At 29.7% G+C, this 15,258-nt stretch overlaps 1 protein-coding gene across 5 annotated transcripts; it reads right to left on the reverse strand.

Annotated features, from left to right (window-relative positions):
- Positions 1-8,418: 8,418 nt before the first annotated feature.
- LOC114719308 (protein IQ-DOMAIN 14) lies at positions 8,419-14,470 on the reverse strand. 5 transcript variants are annotated; one of them, XM_028904794.1, is made up of 8 exons: positions 14,460-14,470; positions 11,518-11,615; positions 11,107-11,219; positions 10,692-10,955; positions 10,125-10,343; positions 9,466-9,597; positions 8,656-9,235; positions 8,419-8,528 (listed from the first exon to the last, which is right to left on the reverse strand). In XM_028904794.1, exons 3-8 carry the CDS (start codon positions 11,179-11,181, stop codon positions 8,500-8,502), a joined length of 1,299 nt encoding a protein of 432 aa, XP_028760627.1. In that variant the 5' UTR covers positions 11,182-11,219; positions 11,518-11,615; positions 14,460-14,470; the 3' UTR covers positions 8,419-8,499. The 5 variants fall into 5 exon arrangements, with proteins under 5 accessions (XP_028760627.1, XP_028760629.1, XP_028760628.1 ...); XM_028904796.1 differs by lacking the exons at positions 11,518-11,615; positions 14,460-14,470 and adding an exon at positions 12,875-12,924; XM_028904795.1 differs by lacking the exon at positions 14,460-14,470 and having other exon boundaries at positions 11,107-11,212; positions 11,518-11,833.
- Between the last annotated feature and the right edge of the window lie 788 nt (positions 14,471-15,258).

The raw sequence follows: 15,258 nt of genomic DNA on the forward strand, positions 1-15,258 counted from the left end.
AGCGTCAGAGGTGGGATTTGACCCCACCATTACTTATATATCTTAAAATTAAGCATGACCATTAATTCACAAATGTTTTACTATTTAAGTAATGCAAGTAATATATACGTTGACTACCACTACAACCCACTCACAATTTCTATATAAGTGTTGATTGTATTTGATTAGTTATTAACAAATTTCATTTAGCAATAAGATTACTGACTGCAGGCCATTAATAACTTTTGTATAAGCATTAATTATGTTTTATCTTTTATTAATAACTTTCATGTAACAAGTAATAAGTTTAGCATGTTTTGATGAACGACGTAAATTGAGATTCTGAAATTGAAATACAATTATACAAATGCCCTCTTTTTGAAAAAAAATGGTTTTCAAGCCCTTTCACAGCAGCTCCGGCCACGAACTCCAGTAATGACCAATGACCATGGGAGGCCCCGGCAAAACTAAGGGTATTTTGGTAAATATCCACTAAACTTGTTTTAATTAAAGGGCTTTTTGTATTTAGACTTTAGGTAAGGCCCAAGTTATCCATAGCAAGAGCACGTATTTAAATGATGTTACCCATATAAAAATCCTTGTTGATATTAATAAAGTTTAGTCTAACAGAAAAGGTTAATTTCTTATAATGTTTGTCCAAATAAATGCCCATATTTCTTAAACAATTTTTTTTTACTTCTACTCAAATAACCTAAAATTTATAACTTTCAAATAAAGGGTGTGTATATGAATTTTTTTTTAAATAATGATCTTGGTTTATTATTTAAAATGCTTAAATATAATTAACTTACTCTAATATAGTATTGGTTTGTACAACCTTTATTATGAAAATATGTTTATCCAGCGTAGTCCTCACTCAGAGGAGGCCCCCATTCCCAAGTGAGGAAAACCAAAAGAAATTGGAAAGCTTAGCTAGCTTTGTATTATAATTAACATGTATATATTTTATTATTGTCAATTTTTTCTAAGCAAACTTTTGGATAATTAATTTATTAATTAATTAATCATAGCAGATTCTGGTCAAAACTTGGGTGGGGAAAAGTATTACATTAAACCACTAAGGAACGAATGAATATTTGTAAATAAATAATTAGTTGGTGATGTTGGGAGGTGGTGAAAAGATTAATATGTGTCTGCCATTTCATTAGATGGAAGGGGTCCATTTGGAGTTTGCCAAATTATCATTACTTTGTGTTCTCACCCAAGAGCATCCAAATCCATCCTTAGTTCTTTCTACATTGTTCCAATCGATATTTTAAAAAAATAAATTTATTGTTTAGCATTTATTCTAGGATGAAAATGCATCCAGTACTCTAAGATATTTTTTTTAAGAACATATATTATCTTAGAGTATTTTATAGTGTATCTAATATTTCAAAATATTTTTTAAGTGCGTCTAATATCATAAAATATTTTTTAGTGTAATTTCACACTTAACAATTTAAATTGTTAGATGTATTAAAAAATAATTTAAAATACTAAACGCACATAAAAAGATATTTTAGGATGCTAAATGTGTAAAAATACAATTTAAGGACACAGCTAACCAAATACTTCAAGAGTGGTCCGCCTTAACCCTTTATGCTACAACACATTCTTTGTTAATAAAAGTGGTTGTAGTTAACAAAGATTAACATTTCAAAATGGTCAATATAAGCCTTTCAGGAGGCTTCTATTGAGGGGGTGTTTAGATAAAACCAAACTATAGTTTGAAAAATAGTTTCTGGAGAATAGATTTTGTGAAAAAATGATTCTGAGAAGTGAGAGCATTTGGATAGTTGTTATCAGAAACACTTTTTATATATACAAATTACTAAAAAAGGCATAAGTTAATATGATAATTACATAAAAGATAAATTTTATGATATATTTTAATTTGAAGGAATAAAATTATTAATAATATATTTTTACCAACATAATTAATAATGCATAAGATAATGTAATTAATAAATAATTAATATGTGTATATATATTTATAAGATATAAAATTAAATATGTTTATAAAAAAATAATTGATTGATGTTAAAGTCATATTATTGTTGAGATCTACTTTGACAGGCACAATTATACTTTTCAATTTGAGTCAGAGGCAGAATGGATTAACTTCTCCTGAAACCATAGTTTTGGGTTCTAAACCCATGGTTTTGGCCCAAACCATAATTTCAAATTATTTCTTTAAAATTGATGCTGTTTGGGTGACATTCCACTCAAACCATGGTTTTGCTTCCCAAACCATAGTTTTGAGGGGCATCCAAACAGGCCCTATATTGAGTTAGTAATAGAAATGTCATTAATTATTGGCTCCTTTTTATTAAATCGCATTATCTAGTGAATAATGCCTGTCATGCTATGTAAGCTTCAAATACGATATCTAATTTCACATGTGGGTTATAAATATTTTTATTGTTGATAAAAAACATTTAATTAAGTTTTATCTGTATTTTACAGGAATATGAGTTTAAATTCTATTACCAATGTTGTTGGTGAACAATAGTATATTAATATATTTGTAAATGCTTTGAGTCATGACACTTGCTTTAACTCTAATAGCTAATAGCTTCACCAGATCAAACTCACCCAAAAAGTATTTAAATTATCTTACAAGTCTTGATGAATTCTCTTATGGTGATAAAGTCTTGAAAATGTGATTATATATTCTTTTTAGTTCTAAATATAAGAATTAATTAAGAAATTGATTTTGATTCCAAATATAACATCTAAATTAATTTTATCTCTCATATTTATCATTTTAAAACTAATTTATTTAACTTACAAACTGATATTTGACATAATGTTACAGAAAAATATTTTAAGAAAAATTACTTTATATATGTTAAAATTAAATAATTTATTTATTTTTCTTAATATATTCAAATTAATTAAATAATTCTTATATTAAATATTGGATAAATATAAATTATAAATTTGATCCCAAGATAGCTTAGTCTTTTGTAGTCCTCAAATGGGATCAAATTGATAATTGAGTTGTTGGTTATCATTTTCCAAGTTTATTATAAATCAAATATTCTAAATTAAATTGGAGAAGCTATAAATTCCATAAATTTGTGTATATTATATATTTATTGATATGAGGAGGCAGTGTATTCACTATCAATTTCAAAACCCTAAAAGACAAGGCAGCCCATCAAATCAAAATAACACATGGATTCAAATATTTATTGACATGAGGAGGCAGTGTATTCGCTAATAATTTCAAAACCCTAAAAGACAAGGCAGCCCATCAAATCAAAATAACACATAGATTCAATGTGTTCAGTTCAAACCATATTTTTGGTTCACTTCTCCAAATTCCACACCCTAACTGTCATTTTCCATAACAATAATCATAAGTGTCAAGTGTGTCTCTATCTGTATCTCCATGTGTGAATAATATTGACCAAGTAAAAGTGGGTGTTTATTAAAATTTTAATGTCTATTTCAAATTTTCTCTAGAATATCTACAAGAACAATGTTTATTAAAAAATTTTATATCTCTAGCTAATTATTTTTTGGTCAAAATATCTCTAACTAATTAAAAGTTGATCTAGTTAGTAAGGATGTTACTTAGATTTTGTGCATAATTTTGAATTTTTTTTCTTACGTTATTAATGGGTAATTCATAAACACTCTTTGAATGGTAAAATTTATGCTGGTCCATACAGTTAGTTGTCAAGCTTTGTTTTTTTTTTTTTTTGATAATTCATGTGTTATCGTATTACTTCATGTTCTTAATATAAGTGCTAGTTTGACATTTAATTTGGTCTCTAATATAAGACTCTAATATATTTTATCTCTCATATTTTTTTTGAAAAATAGTTCTTGTAATAGTTACACACATTAAAGATTTTATTAAATGTTAGTTCTAGTTAACACTAGAAAAATGGGCCGGTCTGGCCCTGCAGGACCAGTCCGTGACGGGCTTGGGCCTAAACGGGCTGACCAAAAAATGACCAATATTTTCAAGCCTAACTCGTGAGATGACGTGCTTGGGCTAGCCTACGAGCTTTTTGGCCCATTAAACTAAAATATAGTTTTTTTAATATTTTATCAAAGTAATAAAAATGAAATGATAAAAATTACTAATAAAAGGTATAGATATAAATAAAATTAAGTCACAAACATAAATATCATTATGTCTAAACATCTATCACAGTATAATAGAGTCTATTGAATAAACAAACTAAATGGAAGAGACATAAACAACTAAATAAGCACTAAATTCAACAAATAATTACAATATGGATGATCTGGTTTAATTATAAATAATTAACAAAAAAGTGTAACTCTAACAAATATAATATACATAAAGCATAATCATTCGTCCTACTGGCAAAAAAGAAAAAATCCCATCGTCCCTCGTTCTAAATTCATTTCTAACTATAAAAATAATATAGGTCTTTACTTTAATTCAAAAGATTCTTTAATTAATTCTATTTCAAGCATAAAAAATATGAGAGAATGACAAATAAAGACAGTAAAAATTAGACATACTATATTTTAACAGGTTTTGATAGCTTATAAATAGCAACACATTTTTGTGAATATACCTAGTTTTAAATTTTGTAATTTTCACCTTTTTTTTTTTTATTTTTCCAACAATTATAATGATTCTTTTTTTTTTCGTGAATGTTGTCTATGTGAGCTGCTGGAGTGAGTAAAACTAATAGTGTGTTATGTGTAAAATATTAGAGTTTTCTTTTTTAAGTTGAGAAAAAATATGGAAATTTTTTTAAAAAATAGTTGGCGGGTTTAAACAGGCTGGTCCGGTTATTTTTCGGTCCTCCAGGACTGGCCATTTTAAGCCCAACTTTCCTTTCAAGGCTCTAAAATACAAGCTCGACCCTCGACTTAAACAGGCTTAAATGAATCGACCGATGGGTTCAGCCTGTTTTCTCGACTCTAGTTCTAGCTAATACACATGATTAGTAAGAGTATTTAGGAAATACAACACTTTTTTTTATTACAAATAACTAATTTAACTAATTTTTTTAATCTACTTAAATTAGTTAAGTAATTCTTATATTAAAAACTAGAGTTAGTATAATTTACAGGGACTTTGAACTCACAACCTCATGTTTGAAGTAATACTTAAGGAGACTTTCTGCTTCTTCTTCTTTTTTTTTAATTTTAAACCAAAACCTAAAGAAACGCTTGGTGTGAATGGGTTATAAGATTTTAAAGATTAGTTATCAAATTCTTTTGAACTTTATTTTTAAAAATATATATAATTTGAATTAAGTGCTTTGTCCAATTACAATAGTCAATTGAGATTTGATGATTAGCTAAATTACGTGGAAGCTTATGAGAATATTGACCAAATAAGTGGGTGTTTCACGTCTTCAATTTTCAATGGAGTGCTCGATTAAACTTTTTGTTTTGTGTTGAAAATAATAAGTCCATGTGATTAACAAAGTGCTTTGTGCACTCACTGAAATTAATGAGTATCTACGTGGAAACTTAGAATGTATTGCATTGTGCGTTGGTCAAATTCAAATCTTACATGCCTATATATTTAAATTATAAAACCACTTTCTATTATTTTCAAAAAAATAATTGGATGTCATTTTCATTTTTATTTAAATAGAAAAAAAGTTCTTGTGATTTCAATAAAATCTGAAAAAGTGTATGTAATTTACATTTATTAATGAAAGTGACTCAAACTTCATTAAATTCATATTGAAAATACTTTAAATTACAAATATTTCAGGATAATATTTTAATATTAGATTTAGGAAAGTTATTATCAAAGTGATTTAAACTACAATTCTGTAAAATTTATGCTCCTCTCGATTCTATATATAGACATGTTTCTATTCATATGTGATGTTAATAACATGTTTGAAACTCTTAATATTATTCTTTTATTTTTGACTCATTAATTATTATTTAGTTTTACTGCATTAATTATCTACTTAGTCACTTACTCTTTGGGTACTTTTTTTTTTTAAAAAATAAGTTGTATTTTTTTTATAAAGTTATTTTAGTGATGTGTATCTTATAAAAGGAATGAATAATAATTTTCTTAACACTTAAAGAATAATTTAAATTGATGATAACTTTAATCTTCAAAATAATTTAATTCTTGAAGGCCAACAAATAATTGAAGTGTTTATAATATTTTAATTAACATATTTAAAAATTCAAATCTATGTACTCTGACTTTGGAACGTTGGTTAGGTCCAAGTCCAAGGACATATGTTGGGTGCCGTGTTTCTTCAACTCAAAGTCACAACTCAAAAAATAAAAGTCACAACTTTTTGACCCAAAAAAAGACCCACAACTCACCCACAACTCACAACAACATAATTAAGTGGAGGCACATCTTCACTTTCACGTTTCCAATTAGTACAATGTTGGAAAATTTTAATGTCTACTAGATTCATAGAACTTGGAAACTTACTTTTATTTTTTGTTTTGTTTTTGGCTATAAAATATTATAAAGAGAATTAATTAATGGTCAGCTAATCATCGTTTTAATTATGTAAATATGACTATGACTTTGGGAAATTTTTTTTAAAATTTTTTCCAAATGATTGTTACTTTTTCATGTGTATCAGAACACTCAATAAAATAAATTGAATATAAATTTAACTACCTTTAAATCCATTGTTTTCATATTGCTCATTAGGATTACTTGTCTTTTCTTATTTTTAAAAAATCCTCGTTCACTTGAACTTGGACAAAGTTAGGTTCAAAGAATTTATTTGTCTCACATGTATTTACAATTATTCTCGAAGAAGTCGAAAAGATATTTTAGAGTTGATAGTATGTCACGTTATTTATAATTGTTAATAAATACTACCTCCGGTCCTAATTATAAAAACAGTTAACTAATTTGAAGAGATTAAGAAAAGAAATTAAGTTAGTTATTTGTAATAAATATATATTGTCTTTTCTAAAATATCCTTACTAATCTAGTGTATTAGCTAGGATTATTATTGCTAGAAAGACTACTTTGAGAAAAAATATATAAATATGAGAGACAAAGTAGATTGAGGTATTATATTTAAGACCAAGATAAAACTCAAACAAGGTCTTATATTAAGGACCGGAGGTAGTATTAAATTAAATTAAATATTTTATTTATATAATGATATTATAATTAGTAATAGAATGTCTGTTTCATGTGACATTTTATTTACATCATAATAAAATAGTGAGTGATGATTTTATGGTTTATTTATATGATTTGTCATTATTATATGGGCACGTGATTTTTACTTGATTTGATTTTTTCGGCCAGATTATTTTATTTGATTTGAAAGTTTCAAAAATATATATAAAAAATTTAAATTATTTAAAATTATTTAATATATACAGGATAACAAAATACAATTTTCCGAGTTTATTTGGTGAGAGGATTTATTCTACCGTTCTCATTTTATGTTTTAGTCCATTCCCACATATTTAATAATGTAAACTCTATCCAAATTTTGAAAAATCATTAAAACATGATGTTATGTTATTATAAATATATACAGGATAAGAAAATACAATTTTTTTCCAAGTTTATAATCATTTCATTGCCCTTTTGCAAATGCATGATGCTATGTTAGTATAAATATTATTGATAGTTGAAGAAAATTTATTTTTATTCATATTTTTATCTAATTATAATTAAATTTTCAATGATATATACATCCATGGTATTTAAATATCTATTTATATAACATAATCATGATACAACTTTTCAAAAAAAAAAACATTAAAGAGCCTAATGAACAATCAGAAGAAAGATAAATCCTTCGCATATCCAATTTTCATTGAGTAAGTGGCCCATCTTATTTTTGGGTCACCACAAAGGCCCATAACTTTTTTGACGTTCAACAACCCCAATTTTGGCACCCACCTAACACCATGAGGCCTTCGTACATAAATGTCTTTTCCGTTTGTTAAAAAAAAAAGGTTTTCACCAAAAAAAAAAAAAGGTTAGGTGGGTTCTAGAGATTAAAAGACCAAAAAATCTTCTAGTTTAACATGATAAGTTTAATTTATCATATTTACCAGACAATTTGAAATAAGAAATTCATTATATATTTAATTTTTTTTTTTAAAATGATAATGGTCAATTATAATTAGAAAAAAAACTTGCTTTCACGTCAACGCCATACGAGAGTTAGAATCTGATATACATGCAAACAGACATACATAAGATTAATAAATAAAATAAAAACTATGCAACAGTGTATAATTAACTTAACATCTTCACTTTTAAAAGTCCTAGGAGATATAAAATAAAAAAAACTATTAGATAATAATTACAAAGATACAATAAACGTTATGAAGAGAAGCAACAAAAGGAGTTGATTTTCTCCTTCCCAACCACAACCAGACGAGGCATGAGCCTTTGTTTTCCCCTCGGCAGCCAATCTTGACATTGATGTTCACACAAATAAAAAACAATTATATCCACTCAAAATTTACAAGGTAAGGAACAGAGTCATTCTCTTCAAAACCCACAGGGTTCTGTTAATGCAAGCAGCATCAGGATCCAAAGCCTCATTTGAAAATACCTGGCCCATCCCAATCTACAGAAAGAAGAAAATAGGTTTAGTTTTTTTTTTTCTTTTTTAATAATTTTTTAACACATTCTCCAATAAAATCACAACACGTTCTCAAAGGAAACCTTGACAGAAAACGCCTGAAGCAATTTACCTCTATTGTATCCGTACAGAAATGAGCTATCAGAGTTGATGCTGAGATCCTTCATTGTCCTGCTTGCTCTAATAGGTCCTGAGACTGCCTTTAAACTTGGAGATCTTGGCTGGTTAATGGAAGAAGATACAAAATATAGCTTCTTTTTGCATGGTGAGTTCCCATCAAGTTTTGTTGGATCCACATTCACCGTTCTTAGTTTTGGGGAGCTTGAAGATCTTGCTTTTGCTCTGGCTGATTCTGTTGCTGCCATGTATGGGGGAAGTACAGAAGGGCTTGAAAGCTCATCATTTCCCAGAGAATGTTGCCTTCTGTGAGGAGAAAGTTTTCTTACTGGAGCAAGTTTTGGAGAATATAGGCCTAGGCCTTCAATCTGATTTTGCCTTTGACTCTGAATATTTCTCAGAAGTAGCTGTCTTCTTCCTGTTCTTCCATCTTCTTCCCCTGCTCCGTAATGTGAACTGTAAACTGAATCCAGATCCTCAAGTTCTTTACTTTTGGAAAGTTGAGTATCTACCCACTGCTCCATCCAATACCTCAATCTTCCATTTACCTTCTTTCTCTCTGATTCTGCTGATCTCTGGGATTATATTTCAAGTAAAGTAAATTTAGCATCAGAACTATATATATGCATGATTTTGAACCTAGGTATGGTAATGAAAAAAATTGATATTTAAGAAAAATATAAAGATTTACCCCAAAAGGTTAGCTTAGTTAGAAAAAGTAACATCTTTCTTTAACAATCTGAGTTTTTCTACGTGCGAGGATACTATGATTATGAGAAACCAAAAACAAGAATCAAGAGCTTACTCGATGATTGAACGAGTATTCTTTCATTCGTTCTCTCTTAATTTCTGCTTCTTTTTTGCTCATGTGAGAAACATTTGTCTCTTCCTTCAACAAAATGCTGTCATCCCACCTCCTTTCACCGTTTGAATCCATCTGAAAAACGAATCTATAATTCAGCATTCACATTTTACAAGGTTGTGTAATCTTCAAAATCATTTTTAAGAAAAATATGTCAGTTAAATACCTATAACTTATATTAATGAATCAAAATTTCTCTACTCATGCTTCTTAAAGTTACCATGCTCTCTAAAGTTATAACTTTATTTTCCTGATGTCACACAGACCTCTTAAGAACCACGAAAATAAGTTACCGTCCCGAGTTCTTTAAAGTTACAACCCGATCTTCTTTAAATTACAAACCTTTAAATCGAAAACTCTTGCATGAAGATCATGTTATAACTTTGAGGAGCAAGAGTAATCATTTCAGGATACACTAATAATTTATTTCTAGAGTTCTAAAGAGAAATTTTGATTCTTCAAGGCATCCAACTGTCATTAATATAAATTTAAGACTCCTAGACTATCATTTTTCCTCTTCTTTTATAAGTTTCCATGATTTGAGAAAAGAGAGGTAGAATTTGCTTTAGAATTTGCAATGAGAAGAGAACTTGTAAGATTACCCTGATTATCTTGTCCCTTGAACTTGGAATCTCTTGGTTTTCATCATAATCCCATCTTCCCTTAACCATTTGGAGTCTCTTGGCACAGACCTGTGACTGGATATCAACGAGTGACTGCAAGCACTTGAGGGTGCTCATAGTTTGCCGCCTTACTGCTCTGCCTCTAATGATAGCTTGTAGCTTCACTATTCCCTTCAATGCCCTTAGAGCCTTCCTTGCCTGTAATGTCATACCGGTTAAAAAATGATGAGATTATTGGATTAATTCTTCAGACTAAATTAGGATTTTTTTTTTTTTCCAAAAGAAGGATGACTAGAGTGATTTCTTCTCTTAAAGTCTTGAGCCATCTCATTCTTGTTTTTGAAAGTACTAATTAAGGAAAACGTAATCTTTTAAACTAGCAGTTTCACCCTCTGAAATTTTGTTCAACTACGGTTTTTCAGTACTTGATTATACTTCATGAAACTTTCCTAATTCATCTGTGAGCATTTAGCAGAAAAGATAAACATGATGGGAAAAAAGTTGTTTAAGCTATCAGGGGGAAAAAAGGAGCTTGAACAAACTCACAAGATAACCCCGAAAGGTAGTTTGAATTTTGATGGCTGAAGATTCTTCAATCTTGCCATGGCATTGTGATGTGGGTTGAGGAGCCTCAATTCTGGAGTTAACAATTTGTAATTCTTCAGTTTCTTCGTAACATTGATTGCCATTATTGAGCTTTTCAACCTCTTGTTTTGTTTCTTTTTGTGTTGCTGGTGGAGCTGTAATAGAAGGTAATCTCTTTATCTTTAGCCTTCCAATTCCAAAGATCCATTTCCTTCTTTTCTCTTTCTGGGGTAAAAAAAAGGAAAAAGCTGAGTCCTATCAGTCACTAAGAATTACTTCAGAATTAAGGAAAAGAGAAAAAGCTGAGTCTTATTAGTTACAAAGAATCATTTCAGAATGAATTAACAGAGAAAAAGGCTGAGGATTTTACTTTTACCTTCTCTGGTTTGGACTGTGCGTCCCATACAAACAGCCTCTTCACGAAACCAAACCAGCTCTTCCTCTTTGCCATTTAACAATCTCACATAGAACAACTACAATTTCTGTGATCTGATAATATGCCCATTAGATAATCCCCTCTTGTAAATCTTCTAAATGTCTCTAATAGGCAACTAAGCAATGAAGTTGTACGTTACAGACTGGAGCATTGAACTCGTGAAGAAACAAACAAATAATTTGCAGAACTTGTCGTAGATTTAACTTTTTGCAGAAGTAGTGGCATAGAAGGCCAAGTGCTGTGCCCATTAACATTAAAGTAAACAAAACGGCAATGCACACAAGTCAAGATAGTGGATAGCATGATGAAAGTTAAGCAGATTTGGAGTGAGATCTAAGTTTGATTGCTTACCCATCTCATGAAATCCTGCAAAAATTCGTTGAAAAGGACAAGAACCACCAATTCAGGGAGCTAGGTGCTTTGAAACAAGTGCTAGTGATGTCAGAAAACTCAGAAAGAATAAAGCCTTGAAATCATCAAACATTCTTTATAATATCAGATACCCAGAAGGTCGAGATTGATTTTCATCAGAAAATGCAGAAAGATGCAGATGTTTTTCTTTTCTTTGTTACTTATCAGGAGGAGCTGAAACTACATACGCACTCAGAAAAGAGGTCTGTGGGTGAAACCAATCATTCACAATTCCCACCCTTTTTTTCCCTCTGTTCAAAATGTGGGCCTTCAAGAGCAAGCATTACACAGAAGAAAGGAAAGAAAAGAAAAAGAAGGAAAAGAAAAAGAAAAAAAGAAAAAATAGATAAAAATAATGAAAAAAAAAAAGGCAGAACTATCTTGTTTTCATTTAGGGAGCCTCTTAATGAGGCATGAGAAATTCCTTTCAGTTCAATGGGTCCTCTGGTTTTCTCAACTGTAGCAAGCATGTTCATATGTCTGTTGGGCGTGAAATTACAAAACCATCCCTCCAGTTGGCCCTGCTATTTATGAGAAAATATCAAACATGGCAAGGACAAGCGGCCCATCCTTCTATAACGCGAATTTGTTTTTTTGCAGTTGAATTTAGTTTCATTATTCTGGTACATAAGAATAATTATTATGATGATATATGTCAACAAAAATATATCACTGACGATTAAAGCGCCAAATCACATATTAGAAGTCTTGAAAGAACAGAATTAAGTATTACATCCAAAATGTCCATTTAAAGCAAGGTATTTGATTAACCCTTGAAAACCAAAAGAGTTTTAAAGTCTAAACAATATATAACAGATTCACGCAATTATCCATGAGTTGAAGAGAAACGTATAAACGTGATGTAAAAAAAAGTCACTATTTGAAAATAATTAAAGAGAGTTTAAGGTTTTTTTTCCCCCTTCACAAGTACCTTGTAGATTACTCACTTAAGGATCCAAATTATAAATTCACATAATATCAACATAAAAAATGAATAACTTGAGACTTGAGCTTGGATTGATCATTTTTTTAAGGGAAAAAAAATAAAGTTTTCAGAGGAAGGCATGAATTAATCCATAAACGCTAAAACATCTTCTAGAAAAAACTGACCACTAAAGAAATTTATCAATATAAAAACTTTGCACATGGAAGTCCTAACTTTTGCTTTTTCCCCCTACCAGCTCAATCATTTAATCCAAAAGCTTAGAAAAAAGATAATGCTTGGACATCAAGAAAATATTATTTACTGTAGGTTAGATAAAATTACTGGGTGAAATTCAAGCTTAACCCAAATTACCTCAACCAACCAAGCCAATAATTGTTGATGAAGATTTTCTTTCTTATGCCAAATAGTTAGTGCTCATCAGATTGGGAAAAAGACTGGAGGCCTCAGAGTATTGACATGGCCTTTCTTTTGATATCATGTGAGATTGGCCCAATAAGGTCAAGATCTCTTATCTATAAGATAAAGAAGAGAGAAAAAAAGAAAAGGTTAGATGGTTACAACTTTACACAATCTCGATGAGGCATTGTTACAGACAGGTGGAAGGTGAGGTGGGGGACTGCATAATTGAGCCAATGTGGAGACACAATGTGCAGAAGGTAAGAGAATGTGTGGAAGAAAACAAGGAAAATTTGGGTTACGAGAGACCAATACAGCTGTCAAAGACCCGCGGGCAAAAGGATGATTCCGATTCGCCCCAAACATTTTCTCGTAATTTAGCCCTAGAAACACCAATACTAAACACGGTTCAACTTGGCTTTTATTGGGCTCATAAATTCTGGGAAAATGAGTGAGGAGTGAGGAAGATGTGCAGTTATGATTGTCTAAGAGCACGGGCGAATTTTCAAGCAAAGATTCCACAGTAAAAGAACTGTTGAGAGGGGATGAAAGAGATGTTTGTTCGGCGAGAAAAGAGACTTATCGAGAGGAAAACGGAAAGGCGTTTGTGATATTAATGGCGAAGAGGGAACCAGTGTGAAGAGTGAAGAGGGAAGAAGAAAAATTCAGAGATGAGGAGGGAACAAAGACAGCGATTGGTCTGATGAATACTCAAATCAAATGAAAGTGAAACTGCCTCCATTGGATCAAGCATTGCATCTGGGTGTGCAACTGTAACGAAAACATGCTAGAATGAACACGACCAAAATAGTCGGCACTGAACTACACAGCGTTGGTCAAAAGGTGTGGTCCTTGCAATTTATTACCATGATTTTGATTTTGTTATCTAAATTTAAAATCAGTCATAGTGATTTTTAGAAAATATTAACCGAAATAAAATTAAATTTTAGGAACCAAAATCTTTATTTTCAAATTGTAGAGACAAAAGTCAAAATGATATTAAATTTGAGAGACAAAAACAACCGTTTCAAATTGCAAAAAATAAAACTAGAATCAAATTTTGAAAAATAAAAAATTATAGTCCTCGGGTACTTAATATAAGACCTATTTAATTAATTTGATGATATTAAGGAAGTTAGGTAAGTTAGTTAATTATAAGAAATGTGACACATTTTTTCTAAAATACTATAATCATCTTTCTTAATACCTCCTCTTCTTTTACTTAATTATGGTTGAGAGAATATCTATAGGGGTAATTTAGAGAAAGCTGATAAATATGAGAAATGAGTTTTATATTTAGGATCAAAATCAACTCAACAATTGAGTTCTATATTAAGTATCGGAGGAGTATTAACTTGTAAAAAGGACAGACAATGCTAAAATCCAAGCCAATGACATAGTCATATAAAAACTAGAAGTTGAAAACCATGTACTTCCTAATGTTTTTAACTAATTATAAAACTTCCTCACTAATTAATTAAACTCTTCTAACCACTAACTTTTATTGAGGGTAATTTTAATATTTCATAAGAAATACTACCTCTGATATTAAATATAATAGGTAAATAAATAATTTTATTTGTGGCTATTAATGAAATTAGTTAAGATCATTGTTGGTAACAGATATGTGTTGATTTTTTTAAGCTGCCATTTGTAATCATGTGCATTAGAATTATCTCATGATGAAGACTTTTTAATATGTGCAATCACTAGGGATATCTTGAAGAAAAAATTATAGATTTGGAAGTAGACTTTAGACTTATATTTAGAACGAAAACAATATCTTTATTTAGTTCCTCTTAATTTTTTTAGCTCCTCTATTTAGAAGATATAGGAGGTAGTACCTAATTTTAACTAATTTGATTAATTTATATAAAGTTAATATTATATGCTTATAATAGGTACTGAATGGAGTGTCGAGAGTGTGTATAATGGAAACCATTCTAAGTTGACAATATTTTAAAATTATGCTTCTCATAAATCATAGATCATGTGTAAGGACTAAAATTTGTTAAGTTGGCTGCTATTTTATAATTTTACAAAAAATGTATGCATAAATTGTAAATTATAATTACAAAAAATTTAATAGTTTAGGACTTAGTACCTCTCTCCGGTCCCCGGCCCCTACCTTCCAAACCAAACAAGAAGGGATTAAAAATATATCTACATTTTAAAATTTCTTATATTATTATATTTCAAGACACAAGTCTATTTATTTAAGAAAATGTTTTTTGTTGATTGACCAATCTGCTTTCACAATGGTTCAATATTTTTTAATTAAATTTTCAAATTGAACGGTCAAAATGCTAGTTGTATGGTGGCAATTGACTTAGCCTGGA

Source organism: Neltuma alba, unplaced genomic scaffold (genome assembly GCF_004799145.2).
Source record: "Neltuma alba isolate B1F8T4 unplaced genomic scaffold, ASM479914v2 tig00011902_pilon, whole genome shotgun sequence".
In the NCBI taxonomy this organism is placed as follows: domain Eukaryota; kingdom Viridiplantae; phylum Streptophyta; class Magnoliopsida; order Fabales; family Fabaceae; genus Neltuma; species Neltuma alba.

What these genes read in the sequence shown, in the direction of transcription:
- LOC114719308 (XM_028904794.1), bottom strand. Translation starts at nt 11,181, where the DNA reads ATGGCAAAGAGGAAGAGCTGGTTTGGTTTCGTGAAGAGGCTGTTTGTA. An exon ending in CAAGGGACAAGATAATCAGG is followed by an intron (nt 9,598 to 10,124) that starts GTAATCTTACAA and finishes TTCGTTTTTCAG; the next exon opens with ATGGATTCAAACGGTGAAAG. An exon ending in TCTGTACGGATACAATAGAG is followed by an intron (nt 8,529 to 8,655) that starts GTAAATTGCTTC and finishes TTCTTTCTGTAG; the next exon opens with ATTGGGATGGGCCAGGTATT.